General features: G+C 37.7%; 1 protein-coding gene across 1 annotated transcript; it reads right to left on the bottom strand.

Moving 5' to 3' along the window:
• Nucleotides 1-391: 391 nt before the first annotated feature.
• LOC145736952 (SWI/SNF complex subunit SMARCC2-like) lies at nucleotides 392-26,055 on the bottom strand. The gene is made up of 9 exons (XM_081991507.1): nucleotides 25,832-26,055; nucleotides 25,581-25,700; nucleotides 18,906-19,019; nucleotides 17,853-18,853; nucleotides 10,620-11,068; nucleotides 1,645-1,935; nucleotides 1,049-1,592; nucleotides 868-996; nucleotides 392-813 (listed from the first exon to the last, which is right to left on the bottom strand). Exons 1-9 carry the CDS (start codon nucleotides 25,946-25,948, stop codon nucleotides 792-794), a joined length of 2,787 nt encoding a protein of 928 aa, XP_081847633.1. The 5' UTR covers nucleotides 25,949-26,055; the 3' UTR covers nucleotides 392-791.
• Between the last annotated feature and the right edge of the window lie 215 nt (nucleotides 26,056-26,270).

A 26,270-nucleotide genomic window follows, 5' to 3' on the forward strand; every position in this document is an offset into this window, starting at 1 on the left:
TTTAGAGGGATATAGAACTTTCTAAATGGTTCTAGAGAACTCTGGCACTTTTTAGAAAGTTCCCAGTAGAATTTATAGATCTCTGACACATTCAAAATGATCCTAGAAGCCTCTGGCACTTTCTAAAAGGTTTTCAATAGTATTTAGAGGTCTCCGGAAGTTTCAAAATGGTCCTAGAGGCTTCTGGCAGTTTAAAACTACTGTTGATTTGGTAATTTATTGCAGAATTTGCGTAAAACACACAAACTAGAAACAATGTCGCCATAACCAACATAGATTGATAATTCATATTGGTTTAATAGGTAAAGTGAGGAACTTAATATTCATCTAACCTTGCTAACTATAGTTTTTAAATGGAATATTTTTGGACAAGGGTCAATACAACAAAAAAAAAATTATAAAATTACTTTATTGACTTTCTATGTTTACAAATAAAAAATAATTAGTATTACACGATTTTATTGGGATGTGCACTAAAATTTGTTATTTCAAAATTAAACGTTACCATGAATCTAAAAAGCTATCAAACAACCAAATCCCTCGAATTTTAGAAGCGTATACAGGAAAATATATAATCACCGACCTGCTTGATACTTGTATAAGAGAACTCAATCTGAATATGGTGTAACACTCAATTAGACTGTAGCTCAATGTGCAAAAGAATTAGGCACATCGGCTTAAAAAAAAACAAAAAAAAGTAGGATGGTGAAACTATTCCCTTACCTGGTGCTATCCAGTGGTCATGGGAAAAAATGAGCTTAATTATATAAAATCTGTTGCTGCTTCTTAGATCATTCACTGTCCTGGCTGTCTCTGTGAATTAAGTTTAATTATTTTTCCAAACTTTGTAACAAACGAATGACCTACCCGACATGGTGATGAGGAGTGGCTTGAGGTGATGGAGGAGTGGGCGTTGTACTTGGTCCTGTATCGCTCGAATTTGAAGCCACCGAAGATTGGTGCTGCGCAGACCACTGACCGTGTTCAGACTGTAACCTACCAAGCGAGTGTTAGTTTCAATGAATTCAATCGTGAAAACGGCAAAAACCTTTGATGAGCCTGCTGTCTAGCCCGAAATTCGGCCGCTTTCAGTTGCTCCAAGTGAAACTGTTGCCGTTCAGTGATCAGCTGCTGCCTTTGGTACTCGAGCCCTTCGCGTTCCCGTTCCATGGTCGTTTCCAGTTCTTCAAAGTGGCGCAGTTTGATTTCCAACTTTTTCATTTGCGTCTCGACCAGCAAAGCGACCAACGACTTGATTTTTCGTTCTTCGACGGCTGCCAAGTGTTTTGCTTTGACCGCTGCCGCCGCCAAGGCGGCCGCGGCAGCGCTTTGCATTTCACTGTCTTTCACTTTGATTTCAGTCGTGGCAGTTGGCATTTCCACGTCTTCCGGATCCTGTTTTATGGGTTCTTTCTCCTCCTTAGTTTCCTGGGACGGTTCGTCTTCTTTCTCTTTTTTAGTGGGTTCGTCTTCCTTTTCAGGAGCGGTTCCCGCGATTCCAGTTAACGCTAAATTAGCGGCCGGGTCGTATTTACCCGAAGCTGACGACGCTTCCACGCTTTTTAAGTGAGCGTCCATTACGGCTGCCGGAACTAAATAAACTTTCTCAAAAAAAACGAATTTTTGCCACCTAATATTTTTTACCTTCATCTTTAATGCTGGCGAATTCGTTCATTGCAGACTTGGCAGCGGCTGCTGCTACTCTAGGATCGACGATAGAAGCCAAAAATGCAACGGTGGACATGATGGGATTGCCTGCTTTGCTAAATGGTATAGGCTGGTAGGCTAACGGTCCTAAAGCACCGCCAGCTTCTGGATCTTCAAGGTACGGATCTTCTATGGGGAGTCGCAAAAAGTGTAAAATACACTCGTCTTGGGTACGTGAACCCACGTGTTCGCACACTTTATTCCAATCGTCTTTGTACATTTCCAAACCTGGAAACCATTCACTCAGGAGGAAACGCCAACAAATACTGCATTCACGTCATATTCTTAATAAATCGTTTATGAAGAGAAGAAGGAAGATATACCCCTACAACTAGTTGGAGATGCAATACGATATAAAAGAATTTGGATGAAATAAAGAAATCAAGACCGTTGGGAGAGAATTGTTATGGGAGCATACGTGCACATGTCAAAAAAACAGTTCTCTCTGCACAAGAGGTTGCAAGATGAATTGGCACCAAGACTTTTACTTTTAAACTTAAGAGAACTATTGTCAGTTGAAAAACAAGTAGCTCTAGCATTACACGTTACATATTATTATCATCTGCAATAGCAAACACATCAAGTAATGCTCCTGAAAGTATTATTAACACATCATTCAATAAGTCCCGGGACTAACCCACAGGTGGCACTACAAATCGCATTTTTATATTTTTCCCTTGAAGTACCATCTTTCAAACGACAGCGGTCAAATCCTGAGCTCATTCCCTCCAATATTTTGTTTGTGAGAATTTTTTAAAGTGAACCACTTTTGAGTTTTTTTAAAACATGGAAAAAAGTGATTTTCGTGTGCTGATTAAACACTGTTTCCTGATGGGAAAAAACACCGTCCAAACAGAACAATGGCTTGAAAAATGTTACGGGAACTCTTCTCCATCGAAAACAACGATTTGTAGGTGGTTTGCTGATTTTAAACGCGGTCGTACAGACACAAATGACGCTGACCGGTCTGGACGCCCAAATTCGGCTGTTGTTCCAGAAAACATCAAAAAAATCCACAAAATGATATTGTCTGATCGTAAACTGAAAGTGAGTGAGATAGCTGAGGTCTCAAAGATATCAGAAGGTAGTGTGTTAATAATTTTGCATGAACATTTGGGTATGCGAAAGCTGCTTTCGAAATGGGTGCAGCGAGTGCTCACTATTGACCAAAAACAACAACGAATTGATGATTCAGAGCGTTGTTTGGAGCTGTTTAACCGTAATAAAAAGGATTTTTTGCGTCGATATGTGACCATGAACGAAACCTGGATCCACCACTACACACCTGAATCAAAACGGCAGTCATCTGAGTGGACTGGACCCGGCGAAAGCCGTCCCAAGCGACCAAAAACGCAACAATCGGCTGGCAAGGTTATGGCCTCTGTATTCTATGATACACACGGTATATTGTTCATTGACTATTTGGAAAAGGGAAAAACAATCAACAGCGACTATTATTGTGCATTATTGGACCGATTGACCATATGAAGAAGAAAAAGATTCTCTTTCATCAAGACAATGCACCGTGTCACAAGTCCCATAAAAACGAAGGTCAAATTCAAGGAATTGGGTTTCGAATTGCTTCCCCACCCACCGTATAGTCCAGACCTGGCCCCCAGCGACTACTGGCTGTTTTCAGACCTCAAAAAAATGCTCCAGGGAAAGAAATATCAATCAAATGAGGAAGTCATCGCTGAAACTGAAGCGTATTTTGAGGCCAAGGAAAAATCGTTCTATAAACATGGTATAGAAAAGTTGGAAAATCGTTGGAATGATTGTATCACTCTAGAAGGGAACTATATTGATGAATAAAGACGAATTTCATGAAAAATAATTGTTTTTCTTAGTTGGTCCCGGGGCTTATTGAATCAAGTGTTATAACACAATGAATGTTATGAAAAAAATAACACTATTTAGGTTAAAAACTAAACTGAATTACACTTCTTGATGACTTTCTGAATTACTGCTAGAAATGTTATAGTGAGTTACTGTTCTCGCGGACTGAGTTTACCCGTGCGTCATCCCCCTGTGATTTAGAAGTAGAAGGCACGTTTTTATTTCCATCTGTTGTTACACCGGTTAACCTGATGGCACCAAAAGCGTTCGTAAATAATTTCCGATAGATATGATGGATTCTTTTTTGCGTTCGTATTTTCATCCGTTGAACTAACGTTCAACCAGTGATGTAAACCGGGCGCAACCGGACTTTGAAGTCGGTGGAACGAAATGACATTTGTTGGTGGATTGAACTTGTAATTTATTGGTTATGTTATGTTCGGTTTTTATTTTGTTAATAAGAAAATTAAACTCGAAAAACATGGAAGGAAAGATTGTTGTATCATTGGAGCATGAAGGAGTCGAAATACAGACTTTTCTTAGTCCAGAAGAAATTGAAGAAATTGCGATTGAAAATCATCTACCTAATGAGTACCTATAAACAACAAAACAACATTCTCTATGTATTCATTTATTTTATGGTGCTTCTCTCTAGATGCAATCAACAACAGCTCATCTAAAGAATAATCTGAATCTGAAATATCTGAATCGTTTCTTAGTGTTGCCATTACTGCAGCAACGTGTTCCATTTTTTCTGTTAAACTTTTTCGCTTTTTTTTCAAACAAAACAAAACAATGTTTAGGTTTAGGCACGGGTTTAGTTAATTTAGGTTAAAAATACAAATTTTTGAGGTGATGGAAGATGGTGGTTTTCAATGGCGTTTGTTATTTCAACGGTATTTTGATGCCATCACATCTTTTGACAATCAATTGACAGATCATCAGAGTAGCACCGGACTTCCATCTGATTCACCACAGCATAAAATTATGTTGAAATTAAAAACGTCCCTAGACATGCATTGTTGACTTCATCTGAGTTCATCCTTGTCTATTGTTCACTTTCAGAAAGGGTAAATATTTAAGTGAATGTCTTCCAAAAAAAAAACATTTACTGATTAGCGCTTCTATTTCAGTCATTGTCAGTTTGAAAATCATCGAAATTTATTTCATTTGTTTACTATTAATTCTTTTCCGTTTCTTTGTGTTGTTAATCATTTATAAAGTTTTCTATTTACCACACCGCCACAGCTCTTTTAAGAGCTATTGTTTCTACGCTTTTAACATTCTCTAAGTACTTTCATAATATTATTATTATTATTTTTATTTTTTTTATGTCGGCTGTCACGATCTAACCAAAATTGGCACAATTACTAACCTGTTTTGAAAAAAAAAGTGGGAGTTTTTCCTAAATTCGGGATTACTTACTATTACAGTATTTTTTTAGAAATTGCCTGGAAAAATTCTCCACAGACAAGCCCAGCAGTTAATTCTTAACCTTCGTGAATATTTTGAATTGGAAAAAACCCATGGAGGACCTTTAGAAGCTTTATTATCTGTTCAGGAAGAAAATAAGAAATTTTAAGACCTTACATATTGTTACGATTTTCCCGTGGGTTCACACAAAGTCAATTTAACTCAACAATTAATAAATTTATTTACACTTCAAAACACTCCGTACAATAATTAACACAGCTACTAAAAACACTACTACAATTCCACAATTACTCGCTATTTAAACTTTACCGCGTTCCCAAATTCACTACTACACTCCACTACTCTCACACTCACTGTCGTCGACGACGAAGCCGCTTCTTTTATATTCGCAAACCACGTTCTAGAATGACCGCGAAACGCTTCGCGATTTGCTTCGAATCTTCCAGGTAGCGCTTCCTAACTGTGGCCTACTTTAATACGCGCCCGGCCAGATATTGCGGCGCATCGGTTTCATCCTGACTCGAGTATAGTAGGCCCAAACCGTAACACTGCCCCCCTCTTAAAGCTGATCGTCCCGATCTGCTTCAACTATTCCCTGGTATTTCTTGAGTCTGTCCAGATGGACAATTTTCATCTTGCCTTTGGGGCTGCGTTGGACTCTGTATGCGACGTCGTTTAACCTTTTTACCACATTGTAAGGTCCCTCCCAGTGTCGTTGCCATCTTTGACTTAATCCTTTGCTCCTCCTGGGTTGAAACATCCACACAGCATCACCGTCCTTATAACTGCCACCAGTTGGTCTGTGGTCCAGTGTCATCTTCATACGGTCGTTGTTTGGTTTCATCTTCTCTCTCTCAAGTTCCCGAATTGTGCTGGATCCCTTCTGTAACGAACAATGGTCGCACCGTTTACACCATTCCTCAACGTCCTTTCTGAAGTTAATCCAGTAAAATCGATCTCTTATTCTAGCCAAAGTCTGGTTTACTCCAAAGTGTCCTCCTCCGCGACTGTCATGTAGTTCTCGCAGCACATTCTCTTTGCAGGAATTGGGCACTATTGTTTGGTAAACAAAGCGTTTTCCGTATGGACTTTCCCATTTGCGAGTAATTAAGTCATCTCGCAGTCGAAGCGAATTCCACTGCAACCAGTAACCCCTTACTGTTGGTCCATATCTGGAAATCTGTTGCCAATCCGGTTTCAAATCCTTCTCCAACCATCTTCTGATTACTTCCAAATCAGAGTCTGAGCGCTGTCCTTTTATTATGACTTCCTTAGAAACGCTGCTCTTCATTCTTTTTGTAGCCTCTTTATCTGTCACCTTCGCGATTTGACCAATCCTCCAACCATTATGAATTTGTCCTTTTCGATACCTTAAGGCACTATCCAAAGCTTGACGATCCTCTACATATCGCGGTAAATGTCCTTCCGGGTTCTTCATTTCCTGCTCCTGGTTACGCCAGTTCTGCGGGGTCGGTAAACGAGACTGCTGTCTGCAATTCCATTGGTAATGTCCTTTACGTCCACAAATATAACATGTAATGTTTCTTTTAGCAGAGGAGTTCCGGTGATTTGTTCTGATGTCCTGATTTCGTCGACACTGTGGGTTTGGAGAACAAGACCGCTGTCTGCAATTCCTTCTAATGTGTCCCGTACGTCCGCATCGATAACACTCCATTCTCGTGATCGGGCGTGATCGTTCTAATTGTGTGGACTGACTATTTCCTGATGCTGCCATTTGTTGCACTAATTGGCCCACCATTGCTTTAATTTCATCTATTAATGTAGCAACATGATCGGCTGGCGGTACTCTTTCCTCTTGAATAGGCTCTGGCTTTAAATCATTGCACGCAGCTTCAATTTCCAGCGCTCGAATCAGTAATTCGCTGTTGTTGCTCCCTTTGAACATCTTCAGCCATTTCTTTACCTCCGGATCTCGAATCCCATCTACAAAATACTGTGCCACAAGTTCTTCTTGGATTTCATCCGGGACGGCTGGGTAAGCCAGATGCACAAGGCGACGAATTTCGGTTTCAAACTCTTCTAGATTTTCACCAGTTTTCTGCTGTCTTGCCATTAATTGCGTTCGATACAGTCCTTTCTTACGTTGATCCCCATAACGACGTTCTAATGCAGCTACTAATGCTTCATAGTTGCTTCGTTGGGCGATAGGCACCGTCTGTAACAGCTCCAATGCAGGTCCTCGTAATGCCACCACCAGTGCTACAGCCATTTCCTCGTTACTCCATCGATTTGCATTTGCAGCGGCCTCAAATTGGAGTTGGTACGTTGCCCATGAAGTTTGACCATCGTATGTGGGAGGCTTGATCTTGTTGAGCCCGTTTCCGGTGAACACTGTAGAGCTGACTCCTCTGCTGTCAATTTTCTGCTCTAAGTCGCGTAGCTTTATCTCAACATCATTCTGATTTTTATGAATGTCCCGAACATCAACCTGAATTTTATTAATGTCCTCCCGAACATCCTTTAATTTTTCCTCAACATCACACTCCATCTTTTTGAGACTATGGGTTACATACTCTTGGATTTCTGTTTTGGTCCCCGCTAGAGCGGTCAATATTTCTACGTTACGCTCTCTATCTTCTTGACGCATTTCCATATCTTGTTGTCGAATCTTTTCTTGTTCTTCCTTCTCTTGTTGTCGAATCCTTTCTTGTTCTTCCTTCTCTTGTTGTCGAATCCTTTCTTGTTCTTCCTTGTCTTGTTGTCGAATTCTTTCTTGTTCTTCCTTGTCTTGTTGTCGATTTTGTTTAAGCATTTCCATCATAGCTGCAAGTTGGGCCTCCATGTTTGCACTTTGACGTCTTGTTATTGGCATAAAATAAATTTAACACACCACTGTTTCGAAAATCTCTAGTCCGGTTCTGAACACTGTCTTTAACCCGAAGTTTAGTTCAAATTCACGTCGCACTAAAGTCTGATCCCACTTCTGACACCAATTGTTACGATTTTCCCGTGGGTTCACACAAAGTCAATTTAACTGAACAATTAATAAATTTATTAACACTTTAAAACACTCCGTACAATAACACTGGTCGACAAAAAAATATTTTTTTTTGTAACAAAAAGCTGAATAGCATAAAATGGTAAAATGGACCAATATGAATTGAAAACAGCAAAAAAAAAACTTGTAGCACGTAAGGTTTTCTTGTTACGTTAAACAAACCACAAGCGTAGAACGGTATTATAATGCATATGTTATTTATCACAAAATATATTTTGCAAGTAATTTAAATCTCTATAGCGACTGTATCTACTTAATAATAAGTTGAAATCTAATAACAATACAAATATTCAAAAAAGTTATTTGAAACACACCAAATAGTTCTATTTTTTTCTTTTGTGTGGGGTGACGTCTTCTCTCTTCAAAAACCAGCAATAGTCACCCATCATGGCTTCATCCCATCGTCCTGGTACCTTGTTTCCATTGTCCTGATGTCCTGATGGAACCTTTCACCTTGCTCGTCGCTAACAGCGCCCAAATTCTCCGGAAAAAATGATAGACGGGAATGAAGAAAGTGAATTTTTAAAGACATTCGACAACCAAGCAATTTGTAAGATTCCAAAAGTTCCTCAACTATTTGTTCATAATTTTGATCCTTATTGTTACCTAAAAATCCCTTCACCACTCTTACAAATGAGTTCCACGCTCTCAATTCTTCTAAGGTGAGATTTTCCGTGAAATGAACATCTCCCATCAATTTTCTAGTTTGCGGTCCAATAAAAATACCTTCTTTTAATTTGGCGTCACAAAACTGAGGAAACACTTGTCTCAGGTACTTAAATCCTTTACCATCTTTATTCATAGCCTTCACAAAGTTTTTTATCAGTCCGAGTTTTATATGAAGAGGAGGCAAAAGAACATTTTTTGGATCTACAAGAGGCTCATACTTAACATTTTGAGATCCAGGTTGAAATGCACTCCTCTCCGGCCGACCATCAGTGATTTTAGATTAATAGATACCAATACAAGGGAAAAACTCTTTTTCTACCTATCTTTTTTTTTTATCTTTTCTACTGTTTGTTCATCTAGAATTACAAAGTCGTATATGCATATAAACTCCTTTTGGAAGAACCCTCTTTTGTATATAATACTAAAAATATTTAAAAAAAAAACAGTAACTACATATGAATTTACGAATATTTCCTCTTGGTAAATAAGTAATATCCGTTGTGTTAATCCCAAAAAAGCAATTCTTTGTTACAGTTTCATTTTGGCAGTTACGACTTTGTAATTCTAGATGAACGCGTTGTGCCGACTCTGCCGAACACGCCTACCGTCGTATTTTAGGCCGCGCCTAAGTTAAGTTTGATTCAGGCTGTCATTTTTTCACCTGTATTGTCACAGTGTGAACCACCCTTAACTTAATCTTGGCTTAAAGTATGACTGTGCAAATGGGGGTTCGTCATATTTGCTCTGCTCCTTCATGTGGGGCTTCAACTCAAACACGGCTATTACTGGCCAACATCAAAAAGTTTAACGAAGCTATTGAAAAAAGTGGACGTTCTAGGACTTTATGGGATTTTTTTCTATTACTAGAAAGGCATAAGCATTGTGAAATTAATGGTCTGACTGGTGTTCAAAAATTGTGTCGGCCAGTGTAATTAACACAGCTACTAAAAACACTACTACAATTCCACAATTATTCCACTATTTAAACTTAACCGCGTTCCCAAATTCACTACTACACTACTACGCCGTCGTCGACACCGCTTCTTTTATATTCGCAAACCACGTTCTAGAATGACCGCGAAACGCTTCGCGGGTTGCCTTGACCATTCAAGAATATTCCAGGTAGCGCTTCCTAACTGTGGCCTACTTTAATACGCGCCCGGCCAGATATTACGGCGCATCGGTTTCATCGAGTATCGAGCATAGTAGGCCCAAACCGTAACAATATGTACAACGATAGTATGTTAATAATAGTAAAATATATCTACTTCTGTAAGAAACATCTACTAACATTTCACTGTTTCCAGAGACTGAGATTTTTGGGTTGCATTATAGATTTTTCATAAAAATTTCTTCAAACATATTAATAATAAAGTCATAGAAAAAATAAAATAAGCGTCTAAAATGTTTTCCAGCGGGTTTAAAATAAAACAAGTGGATTGCAACCTGAAAATGAGATATGAGATACTACAACATCCCTCAGAATGTCTTATTGAATTTTTAATTTGTTGTATTTATTTTAGAGAAACATGTAACCATCCAGAACCTAAATCAAGAGCTTAAAGTTAAAGAAATACTACATATTGGTGATACATCTCTGCGAATTTTGGTAAATAAATTAGGTTTCAAATTTAGACGGAATTCTATGATCCAAACGGAGACTTCTCATAAATAAAAAATGTTTGGTATGAGGTTGTTTTAGTGCAAATTTGCAGCCAAAGACCTCTACTTTCTGACTAACAATACACGTAAAATTTTAAACGTGACGAAGCTTTAGACACGCCCTTTTCTATAATATGAACACAACAGATTTGATTCATATGATTATAAGTGACGTAGCCTTCGTGACGCACGGGTAAACTCACTCCACGAGAACAGTATGTGTTATTTGACAGTTTACGTGTATAAAATGACAGTCATAACTGTCATGTGTCGGATAAAATATCAAACTTACCTTCCAATAGAAGCAAAGTCTCCTGTTCAGTCCATTCTCGGCTCAAAGAAGCGGCCGTTTTATTTCGTAAAACTGCCGGTTTCTTCGAGTACTGATCCAACTTTAGTCCAAAACTGGCCAAAGGCTCTGACCCATCAATTTTCTTCGAGTCGTGCGGTCTGTCCAAGTCGAGTAAGGTTTTGGCCGCGCTGGGTTGGGGCGTTTTTGGTGGATTGATCGGTTGCAAACCGGACGGCGTGTCCGACAAAATGTGAAAATGCGACGTGGGTGGTGGGCCTAAAGGTGACGGTCTCGAATCCGTGTCCACTTGGTAGTTGATTAAGCCCCACTGTTCTAGGAACGCGTGTACTCGCATTATGGCACAAACGTCACCGGCCAAGTTTCTTCTGCACGCAGTGCTGGTTATGTACTCTGTAGGGTTTAATCTGTAGGTGTCTAGCATTAAATTCCTGCAAGAAAAGTGCCGTTATCAGTAAAAAAACCAACCTCAACCCAATAAAAACCGAAGGGTAGATCGCCGAGGTATTTTGGTGGACACACTCGAGGATAGTAGTAACCCTTGGAGGAACTAGGATATCTAACTTGAGATTTTCCTAACAACCACAAAAGCTGAGCTACTGGCTCTCCTTAGAACAAACTAGCGAGAATTACGGTCTCAAAATTAACTACAACAAGACCAAAGCGATGATTATAGACAGAGAACATAATGGTAATGGTAGGTGTGGATGGTAACAGATGTACTGCGACCTCATTAGATCTATTGTGCCCCATCTTCTTCTGCTATCTCAAGGTTTCCTTGTTTATAGCAGCCCCTCAAAATGTAGTTCCTGTAGGAATTTCAGGATCTTGAGTGGGTCTGTTCGAGGTATTTCTTCCACAGCCAGCTGGGGTGATCCCAGAGGGTTTCATCTTCTGTGGCGTACAGCATAACACTCCAGCAAGATGTGGTGGGGGTGTTTCTGGTTCTTCTCCGCAAAACTTGCAGGTACTGTCCTCTTCTAGGCTTAGTTTCCTTAAGTGTTCTCTAATGACCCGTTAGAAACTCCGTTAATGCCTTGAGACTAATTTTGCTGAGGTTAATCAGTGTCTTCGATCTTACTCGGTTAAAATTGCCGAGGACATCTTTGGCCTGCCTCAGTCCTGCCAGTGTGTTGCTCTCAGTTCTTCTTCAGTTTTATTAAGTACTTCCTGGACATATACTTTCCAAGGCTGCAGAATGGTTCTGGCCCGATCAGTGGAGCTGATGCTCCTTTTCGTGTCAGAGTATCTGCTTGGAACCCAGAGGAGGGTTACCTTGTTCCTTCCTATATCATTAAGCTTTCCTAGACACTCCAGAACCATCATCGAGTTGATGTTAGATGAGCTCAACGCTTTGATGGCTGCTTGGCTATCGGAAAGGATCGCAATTTCCTTGTTCCGGTATTTCCTGTCGAGGTTAAACTGAATACACCTTTCAATGGCGTGAATTTCCGCTCGAAAAATGCTAGGCCCATGGGTTTGGAGTATTTGGTGCGAGGCCCGTAGACTCCTGCTCCAGTCCCCTCGGGAATTTTAGATCCGTCCGTATACCATATTACCAGGTGTACCGGTATGAAATGATGTCATGAATTGTGTCGGTAGGGATTATTCGTTGTGAACGGGCCTTAATTTTTTTTCTGTTTGGTTGGTATGACATCTGTCAAACATAACCAATAACCTTCCAGTCATTGAACAAACAACATCATATTTTTTTATTGTGTTGAAAATGTCAAATTTTATACCGGAAAGTGATGATTTGCGGAAAGCATTGATTTTTTGTTTCCATTTGAAGAAAAGTGCTGCAGAGTCGCATCGAATGCTTGTCGAGGCATATGGTGATCATGCTCTATCAGAAGCAACATGCAAAAGATGGTTTCAACAGTTCAGAGATAATGATTTTGATGTGAGAAATGAAGAACGTGGAAGACCACCAAAAAAGTTTGAAGACGCCGAACTGCAAGCAATATTGGATGAAGATGATACTTTGAGTCAAAAGCAAATGGCAGAAATGTTAAATGTTGCACAACAAACAATTTATGACCGTTTGAAAGCTATGGGAGAGATCCAAAAGTGTGGAAAATGGGTGCCACATGAATTGAATGAAAGACAAATGGAAAACCGGAAGACCACTTGTGAAATTTTGCTTCAAAGACACGAAAAAAAATCAGTTTTGCATCGAATCGTCACTGGCGATGAAAAATGGATATATTTTAAGAATCCTAAACGGAGAAAATCATGGGTTAATCCGGGACAGCCATCAACATCGACTGCAAAACCAGATCGATTCGGCAAGAAGGCAATGCTCTGTGTTTGGTGGGATCAGAAAGGTGCGGTGTATCATGAGCTTCTAAAACCTGGTGAAACTGTAGATGCTATTCGCTACAGACTACAAATGATCAATTTGAACCATGCATTGATCGAAAAACGACCAGAATGGGCCAGAAGACACGACAAAGTAATTTTGTTACACGACAATGCACCTGCACACAAAGCAAAAACGGTTCTGGAAACAATCAAAGCACTTGGCTGGGAGCTGCTACCCCACCCGCCGTATTCACCAGACTTCCGACCCCTTCCGACTACCATTTGTTTTCATCGATGGGACACGCATTGGCAAAGCAGCACTTCGATTCCTACGCAGAAGTCGAAAATTGGGTGTCTGATTGGTTTGCTTCAAAAGACGAACATTTCTATTGGCGTGGTATCCACAAATTGCCAGAAAGGTGGTCAAAATGTGTAGAAAGCAATGGTCAATACTTCGAATAAATTTTTTTTACTTTCCCATTCAAAATTAGTGTTTCATTTTTCACAAGAAAACGCTCATTTCATACCGGTACACCTGGTATGGTATTTTTTCCCAGTGTTTGAATGGATTCTCTGCTCCAATCTCTCTTGGTGCTCAGTTCCGTTCGAAATTGTTTTTCGAAACTAAATTTCCTGATGATTTCGTCGGTTGGGAGATCGGCGAGGTGTGCACTGCCAGTAGGCAGAGAGTCCCTTGCACTGTGTGCTCTCCTTTTAAATCCAACCTGAGATGTGCTCCCCAAGCAGTTCTTCTCACCATGATGTGGAGCGGTGTGAGGTCGAGAATTACCTCTAGTGCGGCCGTGGGGGTCGATCTCATTGCTCCCGTTATGCAAAGACATGCAAGTCTCTGCACCTTCTCTAATGTTTTCCTTGTTGTGGCAAGTTTTTCTGTGCCACACTACTGCGCCGTATGTGATCATAGGTCTCACTATCGTGGTATACATCCATCGCAGTATTGATGGGTTACAACCCCACGTTTTCCCGCAATGTTCCTGCGCACCATCATTGATGACCTGGCAATCTTTTCTACGTGGCGGTAAAGGTAGGGTAAGTCTTTTGTTCTCCTGGTGAAAGGTACCACTGTGGTTTTTGTTGAGTTGATTCTCAAATCCACTGATAAACACCATCTTCTGGTGGTCTCTTTCTACGAGATCACGGAGGGTTCCTTCGAATTTGCCTTTGGCCATAATGACTATGTCGTCAGCATAGCCAAGACAAGTTACTCCGTTCCCGGTAAGAATTCCGAGAAGTTCCTCTACTACCAGACTCCACATTAAGGGTGACAGGACCCCTCCTTGTGGACATCCTCAATTTGTGCTGATCAGAAAGCTGTTCCCGCCCTCGTTTGTTTCACCGGTTCTTGTAGCCAACATTTGGCACATCTACCTGGATGTGGTTCTGTCTATTCCCTTGTTTGTCAGCGCCCTTTTGATTGCCTCGTGAGAGGTGTTATCGAATGCTCTCTCTATGTCTAAGAAGGCGCATAATCCATTTCTTTGTGCTCAAGTGATTCTTGGATGAAGACGAAAAGAGCGGTTTCTGTTGATCTTCCCGCTCTGTAAGCGTGCTGTCCGGGGTGCAGAGGCACCCTCCCCATTATCGACAGAGAACGTAACGACCATACTCAAAAATCCCAAGTTGGAAGCTGTCAGGCGGTGCAAAACTTTGTATACCTCGGATCGCTGATCGAAAACACAGGCAGGAGTGAAAAGAAGAGAAATCCGTCAACGCATTCAACATGACAAAACTCAATAGAATATGGTCGTAAGACTAGAGACTTGTCCAGCCTTATGAGTATTTATTTTTGTTGTTCTCTCTTCTAGGTCCTCGAGGTTTTTTAGTTTTAAATTTTAGTTAGTTCATGAGTAGTTTTAGACCAGGAGCGAAACTAATTAAAAGTGACATAGGTGACACCAATAAAAAAACTTGTCAAGAGAAAAAATAGTAAAAGGAGAAGAAAAAACTTGTAAGAAGCGGCTTCCCCCAGTAATTCAGACATTTGGACCGAAACCTTTAAAGAGGCTGGAAGGGCGTTGTTTGGTTAGCAGACTTTGGGAAACAGCTCACGTTTGAGATATTTTCGAAAAAGCTCGGGAAGTTTGTCCTGATCAGGCAACTGATTGTGCAGAGGAGGATCCGACACACAGGCAAAGAAAAGATCTGCTAGAGGTGATCTGCACTGGTGATCGGAACTGTGGACTGTAAGACTTTCAAGTTTCGCTTCTGGCAAGTAGATTATTAGCATTAAGTTTTGTAAATAAGTTAGACTAGAAGATTGTCTAGTCTATCTTATTTTGAATAGTAACGATTTAGAAATTTAGTCCGTAGAAATTTCTTGGCATCCCTTATAAAATAACAGAAGTCACAATAATGGCATGACTCAAAACAACTAAAATATCTGACTGCCAAACAGGCCGATCGCCATCGAGATGTGTAGCTGGAGGAGAAGAGTCTCAATTCTAAACGAAATTGGTAATCCAAGGGAAGCAATCGACAAACTATTAATAATGCCCAATTATAAGTAATGCCTCGGTGTGGTGTGATGACTCGAGGCACTTTCCCATTATTACGAGGTATTTGTAAGGCATTTGAGAGTATTTTGATTTCTGTATACTGATTATCTTATTTCAGTATATATTTTTACATAATTTAGTTTTTTGAAACGTTTTATACTGAAAAACAGTACGTTTTTGAATTTTTTGTAACCGTAGGCTTGCTGTCCCCTTGTATAGAATGACAGCTAGCTGATAAGTCCACTAAACAAGGTATGTTTCTTTCTGAAATTGGTTATGTAACATTATTGTTCTTCTAGCCCCTGAAGATGAGCTGCTTCTGCGTTCGAAACATGTAGGGCATTTTATGGTTTAAAAAACCCAAACAACTGTGGAGATGACTTACTTTAACTACACTATGTGAAAATGGCCTACTACTTCACTCTATTGTCTGTGTATTTCAAAATGTTTTGTGATATTTTCATTGGAATTTTGAGCGAATACGTTGCAGTAGACAATGTAGTGTATCAATGTAACAAAATTGACTGAAAATTGAACAGAACAGCTCACAGACACATGCAATTATTATGGTAAAAAATCTTTGTTACATGATATTGAGTTGAAACAATATTCATTACAAATTATTATAATAATTTACCAATTTTTCAATGTTTAAATTACATTTTTAAGGTCACGTGACTGTTTTTGACAGGTGTCAACTGGCTTTTACAGTGTTGCAAGCTCAAAATTGTATTATTAACGTCACGTAACTTGTATTTTGCAATTTCAGCTTTTCCAACTGTCTAAATTTAATTTATCAAATGATCAACGTTTAAATTACATTTTTAAGGTCACGTGACTGTTTTTGACAGGTGCCAACTGGTTTTGACAGTGTTGCAAGCTCAAAATTGTATTATTAACGTGACGTAACGTGTATTTTACAATTTCAGCTTTTACAACTGTCTAACTTTAATTTACCTAATTTTCAACGTTTAAATTACATTTTTAAGGTCACGTGACTGTTTTTGACAGGTGTCAGTTGGCCTTTACAGTGTTGCAAGCTCAAAATTGTTTTATTAACGTCACGTAACTTGTATTTTGCAATTTCAGCTTTTCCAACTGTCTAAATTTAATTTATCAAATGATCAACGTTCAAATTACATTTTTAAGGTCACGTGATTGTTTTTGACAGGTGTCAACTGGTTTTTACAGTGTTGCAAGCTCAAAATTGTATTATTAACGTCACGTAACTTGTATTTTGCAATTTCAGCTTTTCCAACTGTCTAAATTTAATTTATCAAATGAGCAACGTTTAAATTACATTTTTAAGGTCACGTGACTGTTTTTGACAGGTGCCAACTGGTTTTGACAGTGTTGCAAGCTCAAAATTGTATTATTAACGTGACGTAACGTGTATTTTACAATTTCAGCTTTTACAACTGTCTAACTTTAATTTACCTAATTTTCAACGTTTAAATTACATTTTTAAGGTCACGTGACTGTTTTTGACAGGTGTCAGTTGGCCTTTACAGTGTTGCAAGCTCAAAATTGTTTTATTAACGTCACGTAACTTGTATTTTGCAATTTCAGCTTTTCCAACTGTCTAAATTTAATTTATCAAATGATCAACGTTCAAATTACATTTTTAAGGTCACGTGATTGTTTTTGACAGGTGTCAACTGGTTTTTACAGTGTTGCAAGCTCAAAATTGTATTATTAACGTGACGTAACGTGTATTTTACAAATTTCAGCTTTTACAACTGTCTAACTTTAATTTACCTAATTTTCAACGTTTAAATTACATTTTTAAGGTCACGTGACTGTTTTTGACAGGTGTCAACTGGTTTTGACAGTGTTGCAAGCTCAAAATTGTATTATTAACGTGACGTAACGTGTATTTTGCAATTTCAGCTTTTACAACTGTCTAAATTTAATTTACCAAATGATCAACGTTTAAATTACATTTTTAAGGTCACGTGACTGTTTTTTGACAGGTGTCAGTTGGCTTGGACAGTGTTGCAAGCTCTAAAATTGCATAATCAAAGTAACGTAGTGTGTCTCTTGCAATTTCAGCTTTCACAACTGTCCAAAATAGTCTAAATTTAATTTATCAAGTTTTTAAATTTGAAACCACATTTTTAAGGTCACGTGACTAATTTTGACAGATGTCAACTGGCCTTTACATGGAGAATTGCATTTTTAACGTCACATAACATTTGAAGGTATTCTGAGCCAGTTTAAATAACTGAAAGGCGTTTTGATGTATTTCCAGGTAATTTGAGGCATTTCGAGCAATAATAAAAGCATTGTGAGGTATTTTAAAGGCATTTCAAGGTATTTTGTACGTAAAAAGCATTTTGGTGTAAAAAAAATTATCGGCAATCTACCCCGCGCCTCAATCCAACAAAACACTCACCTGTAAGCTAAATAGATTTCCGGCGTTTTTGACTTGTTTTTCCCGTTGAAAAACTCGGGCATCGCTCTCTTTTCGATCTCATGAATAGCATTGTAGTCGAACCAGGCCGAATACGAGGGAATAATGATATGGTGGGTTTGTTCCGTCACGTTATCCTCCTGACCGTCCGGTTCGGTTTTCGTTTCCATTTTCCCCAGCTGAGAGTTGTCATCCGTTTTGTCATCAGGTTCGTCCAATTCCGTTATCGTACCCCCTTTCAAAGGTTGCAGCTCGTGGTCTTTCTTTATTGTTTGACTGTTGGGAGACGGATTCACCTCGACAACGTTCGGTTCGGGTAGAGGATCGTCCATATCCTTGGTAGCGTCATCCTCGTCTTCTTTGCTGTTCTTTTTGCTCATGGGAGCGTTTCTGCCGCTCTTCCTCTTCTCCCTGCGCGGCGACGGCGACCTCTTTCGTTTGCGATCCTTTTTTTTGCTGTTGGCTTCCTCAGAGGAGTTCATCAGGTCTTCGACCGACATCAGTCTGGGATGGATTTTCTTTTTGCCCGTTTCGTCCACTTCGTAATCCTCCTCAGACATCCATTCGTTGTACACATCAGTGTCGTATATCCAAGTGTAGGTGACTCTCCACGGTTCTGATCTGGGACTTGGACTATCTAGCGACATATTGTCGAGGCCAACAGACTCGACGCTGTTCCACGTGTCAAAGGAGTCAGGGAAATAGTACCAGTGCATCAGTACCATTTTATCACGTTTCAACACTGGTCGACCGTATTCTTCAACAGGGGCGTCCGTTGCATTATAAATAATGTGAGTAGCGTTGTCTTCGTTGTCCACAACTTGACCGTTACGATTACGTATGATCTCTTTAATGTTTTGTGCTACGGACTTTTCTACACCGGAATCGATGTAAACTATCGGGGGAGTGTAGAATTTGTTGTGAATTAGAGCTTTTTCCATAACTTGAAACATTTCAAACACTTTATCGATTTTTGACGTGCTCTAAAATAAATTTAAATTAAACAAAGTGAGGTTAATGTAAATGAGGATTTACCTTGCCGGAAGGTAATTCAAATCGTCTCCATCCATGATCAGATTTGAATTTGTAAGCCGCTAACAACATTTGACATAAACCGCCTCCAGGTTTAAAGTCCATAAAATATTTTACCTGACCAGAAAAAATTTATTTAATAATGTCTCACCAAGATAGTTGAATTTGAATTTGACTGATATTAGCACAGTCAAAACAAAACCCAAGTTGTCTTTAAATACCACTTATTGAAATACACTTTTTAATGTAGTTGTAGGTTTATTTGCTTAACCCTCCCATGGACTAAAAAAAAAGTATTACCAATTGATTGTTGCTTTCTGCGTTTTTGTTTTTAAATAAACAAATTTTCGGTTTTAAAAACGGAGCCAAAAGTCTGCAGCGCCACCGGTCCTAGGGCATTAGCAAATTCATTAGAGTTCTCGGGACTGCATTTGAACAAGGCAGACTTATAGTACGACATGCAAGTCAAAGTGAGACGAAGAAAGAAATTTCTTTTCTATTCCCTTCATCTGGATTTAACGGGGCCTTTTACCGTACACGATATTTGACAACTATGACATAAAAAAAACAGAAAGTTCGTCAAAAAATTCTCACAACTTTACAAAACACCACATTAATTAGTCAAGTCTCACTCCAAGTGGGTTTTATAGGCGTTTTTCTCCCTGACTGTACTTAATTTTGTAGTGTTTCTTCAGGTTATTAGATAGGAAATTTAATGAGGATTCCCAAAATGTTCTTAAAACTGACATTTTCTCACTTCACGTGGGTTTTACAGACCATTTGGTCCCTGACTGTCCTTTCAAATTGTGTTTTAAGCAATTTAAATTTTGACAGCCTTTTTCTTCCTGACTATACTTAACTTCGTATTATTTTTTCATGTTAATAGATAGGAAATTTAATGAGGATTTCAAAAATGTACTTAAAACTGTCATTTTCTTACTTCAAGTGAGTTTACAGGCGATTTTGTTCCTGACTGTCCTGTCAAACTGTGTTTTTGGCAAATTCAAATTTTGACAGCGTTTTTCTCTCTGACTGTACTTAACTTCGTATTATTTTTTCATGTTAATAGATAGGAAATTTAATGAGGATTTCAAAAATGTACTTAAAACTGTCATTTTCTTACTTCAAGTGAGTTTACAGGCGATTTTGTTCCTGACTGTCCTGTCAAACTGTGTTTTTGGCAAATTCAAATTTTGACAGCGTTTTTCTCTCTGACTGTACTTAACTTTGTATTATTTTTTCAGGTTATTAGATAGGAAATTTAATGAGGATTACAAAAATTATCTTAAAACTGTCATTTTCTCACTTCAAGTGGGTTTTACACGCGATTTTATTCCTGACTGTCCTTTCAAACTGTGTTTTTGGTAATTCAAACTTTGACAGCGTTTTTCTCTCTGACTGTACTTAATTTTGTAGTGTTTTTGAGGTTATTACATAGGAAATTTAATGAGGATTCCAAAAATGTTCTTATAACTATCATTTTCTCACATCAAGTGGGTTTTACAGGCGATTTTGTCCCTGACTGTCCTTTCAAACTGTGTTTTTAGCAATTCAAACTTTAACAGAGTTTTTCTCTCTGACTGTACTTAACTTTGTATTGTTTTTTCAGGTTATTAGATAGGAAATTTAATGAGGATTCCCAAAATGTTCTTAAAACTGTAATTTTCTCACTTCACGTGGGTTTTACAGACCATTTGGTCCCTGACTGTCCTTTCAAATTGTGTTCTAAGCAATTCAAATTTTGACAGCGTTTTTCTCCCTGACTTTACTTAATTTTGTAGTGTTTCTTCAGGTTATTAGATAGGAAATTTAATGAGGATTCCCAAAATGTTCTTAAAACTGTCATTTTCTCACTTCACGTGGGTTTTACAGACCATTTGGTCCCTGACTGTCCTTTCAAATTGTGTTTTAAGCAATTCAAATTTTGACAGCCTTTTTCTTCCTGACTATACTTAACTTCGTATTATTTTTTCAGGTTAATAGATAGGAAATTTAATGAGGATTCCAAAAATGTACTTAAAACTGTCATTTTCTTACTTCAAGTGAGTTTACAGGCGATTTTGTTCCTGACTGTCCTGTCAAACTGTGTTTTTGGCAAATTCAAATTTTGACAGCGTTTTTCTCTCTGACTGTACTTAACTTTGTATTATTTTTTCAGGTTATTAGATAGGAAATTTAATGAGGATTACAAAAATTATCTTAAAACTGTCATTTTCTCACTTCAAGTGGGTTTTACAGGCGATTTTATTCCTGACTGTCCTTTCAAACTGTGTTTTTGGTAATTCAAACTTTGACAGCGTTTTTCTCTCTGACTGTACTTAATTTTGTAGTGTTTTTGAGGTTATTACATAGGAAATTTAATGAGGATTCCAAAAATGTTCTTATAACTATCATTTTCTCACATCAAGTGGGTTTTACAGGCGATTTTGTCCCTGACTGTCCTTTCAAACTGTGTTTTTAGCAATTCAAACTTTAACAGAGTTTTTCTCTCTGACTGTACTTAACTTTGTATTGTTTTTTCAGGTTATTAAATAGGAAATTTAATGAGGATTCCCAAAATGTTCTTAAAACTGTAATTTTCTCACTTCACGTGGGTTTTACAGACCATTTGGTCCCTGACTGTCCTTTCAAATTGTGTTCTAAGCAATTCAAATTTTGACAGCGTTTTTCTCCCTGACTTTACTTAATTTTGTAGTGTTTCTTCAGGTTATTAGATAGGAAATTTAATGAGGATTCCCAAAATGTTCTTAAAACTGTAATTTTCTCACTTCACGTGGGTTTTACAGACCATTTGGTCCCTGACTGTCCTTTCAAATTGTGTTTTAAGCAATTCAAATTTTGACAGCCTTTTTCTTCCTGACTATACTTAACTTCGTATTATTTTTTCAGGTTAATAGATAGGAAATTTAATGAGGATTCCAAAAATGTACTTAAAACTGTCATTTTCTTACTTCAAGTGAGTTTACAGGCGATTTTGTTCCTGACTGTCCTGTCAAACTGTGTTTTTGGCAAATTCAAACTTTGACAGCGTTTTTCTCTCTGACTGTACTTAACTTTGTATTATTTTTTCAGGTTATTAGATAGGAAATTTAATGAGGATTACAAAAATTATCTTAAAACTGTCATTTTCTCACTTCAAGTGGGTTTTACAGGCGATTTTGTCCCTGGCTGTCATTTTAAACTGTGTTTTTGGAAATTCAAACTATGACAGCGTTTTTCTCTCTGACTGTACTTAATTTTGTAGTGTTTTTGAGGTTATTAAATAGGAAATTTAATGAGGATTCCAAAAATGTTCTTAAAACTGTCATTTTCTCACATCAAGTGGGTTTTACAGGCGATTTTGTCCCTGACTGTCCGTTCAGCAATTCAAACTTTGACAGAGTTTTTCTCCCTGAATATACTTAATTTTGTAGTGTTTTTTAAGGTTATTAGATAGGAAGTTTAATGAAAATTCCCAAAATGTTCTTAAAACTGTAATTTTCTCACTTCAAGTGGGTTTTACACGCGATTTTGTCCCTGACTGTCTCTTTAAACTGGGTTTTTGGCAATTCAAACTATGACAGCGTTTTTCTCTCTGACTATACTTAATTAATGAGGATTGCAAACATGTTCTTAAAACTTTCATTTTCTCCCTTCAAGTGGGTTTTAGAGGCAATTTTGTTCATGACTGTCCTTTCAAACTGTGTTTTTGGCAATTCAAATTTTGACAGCGTTTTTCTCTCTGACTGTACTTAATTTTGTAGTGTTTTTGAGGTTATTAAATAGGAAATTTAATGAGGATTCCAAAAATGTTCTTAAAACTGTCATTTTCTCACTTCAAGTAAGTTTTACAGGCGATTTTGTCCCTGACTGTCGTTTCAAAATGTGTTTTTGGAAATTCAAATTTTGACAGCGTTTTTCTCTCTGACTATACTTTATTTTATAGAGTTTTTTCACGTTATTAGATAGAAAATTTAATGAGGATTCCAAAAATGTTCTTAAAACTGGCATTTTCTCACTTCACGTGGGTTTTACAGACCATTTGGTCCCTGACTGTCCTTTCAAATTGTGTTAAAAGCAATTCAAATTTTGACAGCGTTTTTCTCTCTGACTGTACTTAATTTTGTATTGTTTTTTCAGTTTATTAGATAGGAAATTTAATGAGGATTCCCAAAATGTTTTTAAAACTGGCATTTTCTCCTTTCAAGTGGGTTTTACAGGCGATTTTGTCCCTGACTGTCCTTTTAAACTGTGTTTCTGGCAATTCAAACTTTGACAGCGTTTTTCTCTCTGACTATACTTAATTTTGTTGTGTTTTTTCACGTTATTCGATAGGAAATTTAATGAGGATTCCCAAAATGTTCTTTAAAACTGTCATTTTCGCACTTCAAGTGGGTTTTACAAACGATTTTGTTCCTGACTGTCCTTTTAAACTGTGTCTTTCTGTTTTCTCTAATTTTGTAGTGTTTTTTAAGGTTATTAGATAGGAAATTTAATGAGGATTCCAAAAATGTGCTTAAAACTGTAATTTTCTCACTCCAAGTGGGTTTTACAGGCGATTTTGTCCCTGACTGTCCTTTTAAACTGGGTTTTTGGCAATTCAAACTTTGACAGCGTTTTTCTCTCTGACTGTTCTTAACTTTGTATTATTTTTTCAGGTTATTAGATAGGAAATTTAATGAGGATTCCCAAAATGTTTTTAAAACTGTCATTTTCTCACTACAAGTGGGTTTTAGAGGCAATTTTGTTCATGACTTTCCTTTCAAACTGTATTTTTAGCAATTAAAACTTTGACAGCGTTTTTCTCTCTGACTGTACTTAACTTTACAGTATTTTTTCAGGTTATTAGATAGGAAATTTAATAAGGATTGCAAAAATGTTCTTAAAATTGTAATTTTCTCACTTCAAGTGAGTTTTACAGGCCATTTGGTCCCTGACTGTTATTTTAAACTGTGTTTTTGGAAATTCAAATTTTGACAGCGTTTTTCTCTCTGACTGTACTTTGTATTGTTTTTTCAGGTTATTAAATAGGAAATTTATTGAGGATTCCAAAAATGTTCTTGAAACTCCCATTTTTTCACTTCAAGTGGGTTTTACAGACCATTTGGTCCCTGACTGTCCTTTCAAACTGTGTTTTTAGCCATTCAAATTTTGACAGCGTTTTTCTCCCTGACTATACTTAATTTTGTAGTGTTTTTTTAAGGTTATTAGATAGGAAATTTAATGAGGATTCCAAAAATGTGCTTAAAACTGTAATTTTCTCACTTTAAGTGGGTTTTACTACTTAACACATGGGTTTTACTCTACAAGCTCTTAACAAAACCTCTAACATGATATAAGTGGTTACCCCAGTCAATTTTGACAGTAGTGACAGGTGTCACGTCATTTCAGAATTGGTCTGAAACTGTCAATAAACATCATAATTGTCAAATATAGCCTCCTGAAGTAGTAAATACAACTTGAACTGTAATTAACCAAAACGATACTCCGATTTGGTGTTTTGAATGAGACATTTTGGTGTTTTATAGTTTCATAGTACTACCCAGTCAATTTTGACAGTTATGACAGGTGTCACGTGTGCATGGCCGATCTCAAACTGTCATAATTGTCAAATAATACGGTTTCGTGAAGCGGTAAACGCCACTAGAGTTGAAATTAACCAAAACGTTGTTATGGCTTCATACTACTATACCGAGTTAACTTTGACAGTTGTGACAGATGTCAGGTGACTGCGTGTCATATCTTTATCTGTCATTAATCGTCACAACTGTCAAATATTGGGTCGTGGAGATGTAAATCAACTTGAACTGTAATTAATCAAAACAATACATTATTTTGGTGTTTTATAGCTTTAGAGTACTACCCAGTCAATTTTGACAATTGTGACAGGTGACACGTGATTTCAGGACCGATCTGAAACTGTCAATAAACGTCATAATTGTCAAATATGCCCTCCTGAAGTGGTAAATACAACATGAAGTGCAATTAACCAAAACGATACACCGTTTTGGTGTTTTATAGCTGCATAGTACTATCAAGTCAATTTTGACAGTTGTAACGGGGTCAGGTGACAGTATGCAATGTGTCAACCTGTCACTGTACGTCATAATTGCCAAATATGGCTTCCTAAAACTTCATCCCTTAATCCTCTTAAAATTGTGAGTTTCAAGAGTTTTTTCATTATTTTGTGTAATGTGATTTGTGGTTGTTTTGTTTTTAACAACATTAGACTGTCAAATACCCTAAATTCATAATGTGGCAGTCCTGAAAACTCTCTATTTTAATTTTGAAACTACAGATGGCGCTGGTTTTGTCAATTTACAGAGACCTTCCGTCTTACTACTTGGCCCAACAACTGAGTAATCATTTAATTTTACAACTTGTAACTTCTAAGATATTTTTTCCTTTGTTAGTCAAATAACAACTAAATGCTCATTTTTTTTCTAAATAGGAAGCCCAAAAAATTTAATCCTAAATAAAAAGAGTCTAATCTAGCTTTAGGTGACTTTTAGTAACCTCTTGCCTGCTCAATTCGAACCCATAAAATAGCTACAAGTTACAGTGTCCATGCAGAAGGTTAATGCACAACCCTAAATGAGTATAACCTTACTTTGTTAATCAATTACATGGGTGTCTTTATCCCATATTGTAAACTAACCCGAGAGCAGTTTAATAAAACTATTAACAAATCAAACTTACTGGAATTCGTGTCATTCGTGGTTTGTCCGCCTTTTTCCCCAAAAAATCCTCCTGGAACTGCATAAACTGAACCACAGTTTGGCCTATGCCCTTATTGGTAATTGGTTCATTGTTGATATACTAAAAAAAAACACACACCAACATTAGAGAGAAAGTACAGTGGTAATTTTACTAAACTCTTAACTGAAATTAACAGGCACTAGTAGGAAATTACACAGTTTAAATACAAGTTACACACAATAATATGTTACCTTCTTGGCATTTTTTTGAAGCCAGTTTTTCACAATTTCCAGACTATTTAACGCTTCGGGGCTCTCGAAATATTTGGTGTTGGGACCGCCGTCCATTTTGGGGCCTATCGCCATCATTTTCGCTACTTTTCCTGTATTTTTCTTTGAACAATTGAAAAGAAACCATAAACGTTTCACTGACCGGCAACCATTTTAGCTTCTTTATTTACATCGTCTTGCAGCTTTATTGCGCTGTTGCCAAACGTTATGAATTGGCTCTATGCCCTGTTGTCTTTACCAGCTTTATTTTAACACATATAGGTACTTTACAGTAGTGCACATTCCGTAATTGACTGTTTATTTTGTAGTTCGGACAGTATTGCATACTGTCTAGTTGTTAGTAGAAGAAATATTAATCCTAAATGTCCTTGAAGCACTTTTAGGTAGAACCGGCAACGTG

Source organism: Ips typographus, linkage group LG13 (genome assembly GCF_016097725.1).
Source record: "Ips typographus isolate SLU linkage group LG13, UJ_Ityp_2.0, whole genome shotgun sequence".
NCBI classification, from domain to species: domain Eukaryota; kingdom Metazoa; phylum Arthropoda; class Insecta; order Coleoptera; family Curculionidae; genus Ips; species Ips typographus.

Excerpts from the sequence above, each read along its gene's own strand:
- LOC145736952 (XM_081991507.1), bottom strand. The coding sequence starts at position 25,948 with ATGATGGCGATAGGCCCCAAAATGGACGGCGGTCCCAACACCAAATAT. Across the intron at positions 18,854-18,905 it reads TTGAATTACCTTCCGGCAAG|AGCACGTCAAAAATCGATAA; the intron begins GTAAATCCTCAT and ends AATTTATTTTAG. Across the intron at positions 1,936-10,619 it reads GACTTTGCTTCTATTGGAAG|GTTTGGAAATGTACAAAGAC; the intron begins GTAAGTTTGATA and ends AATGGTTTCCAG.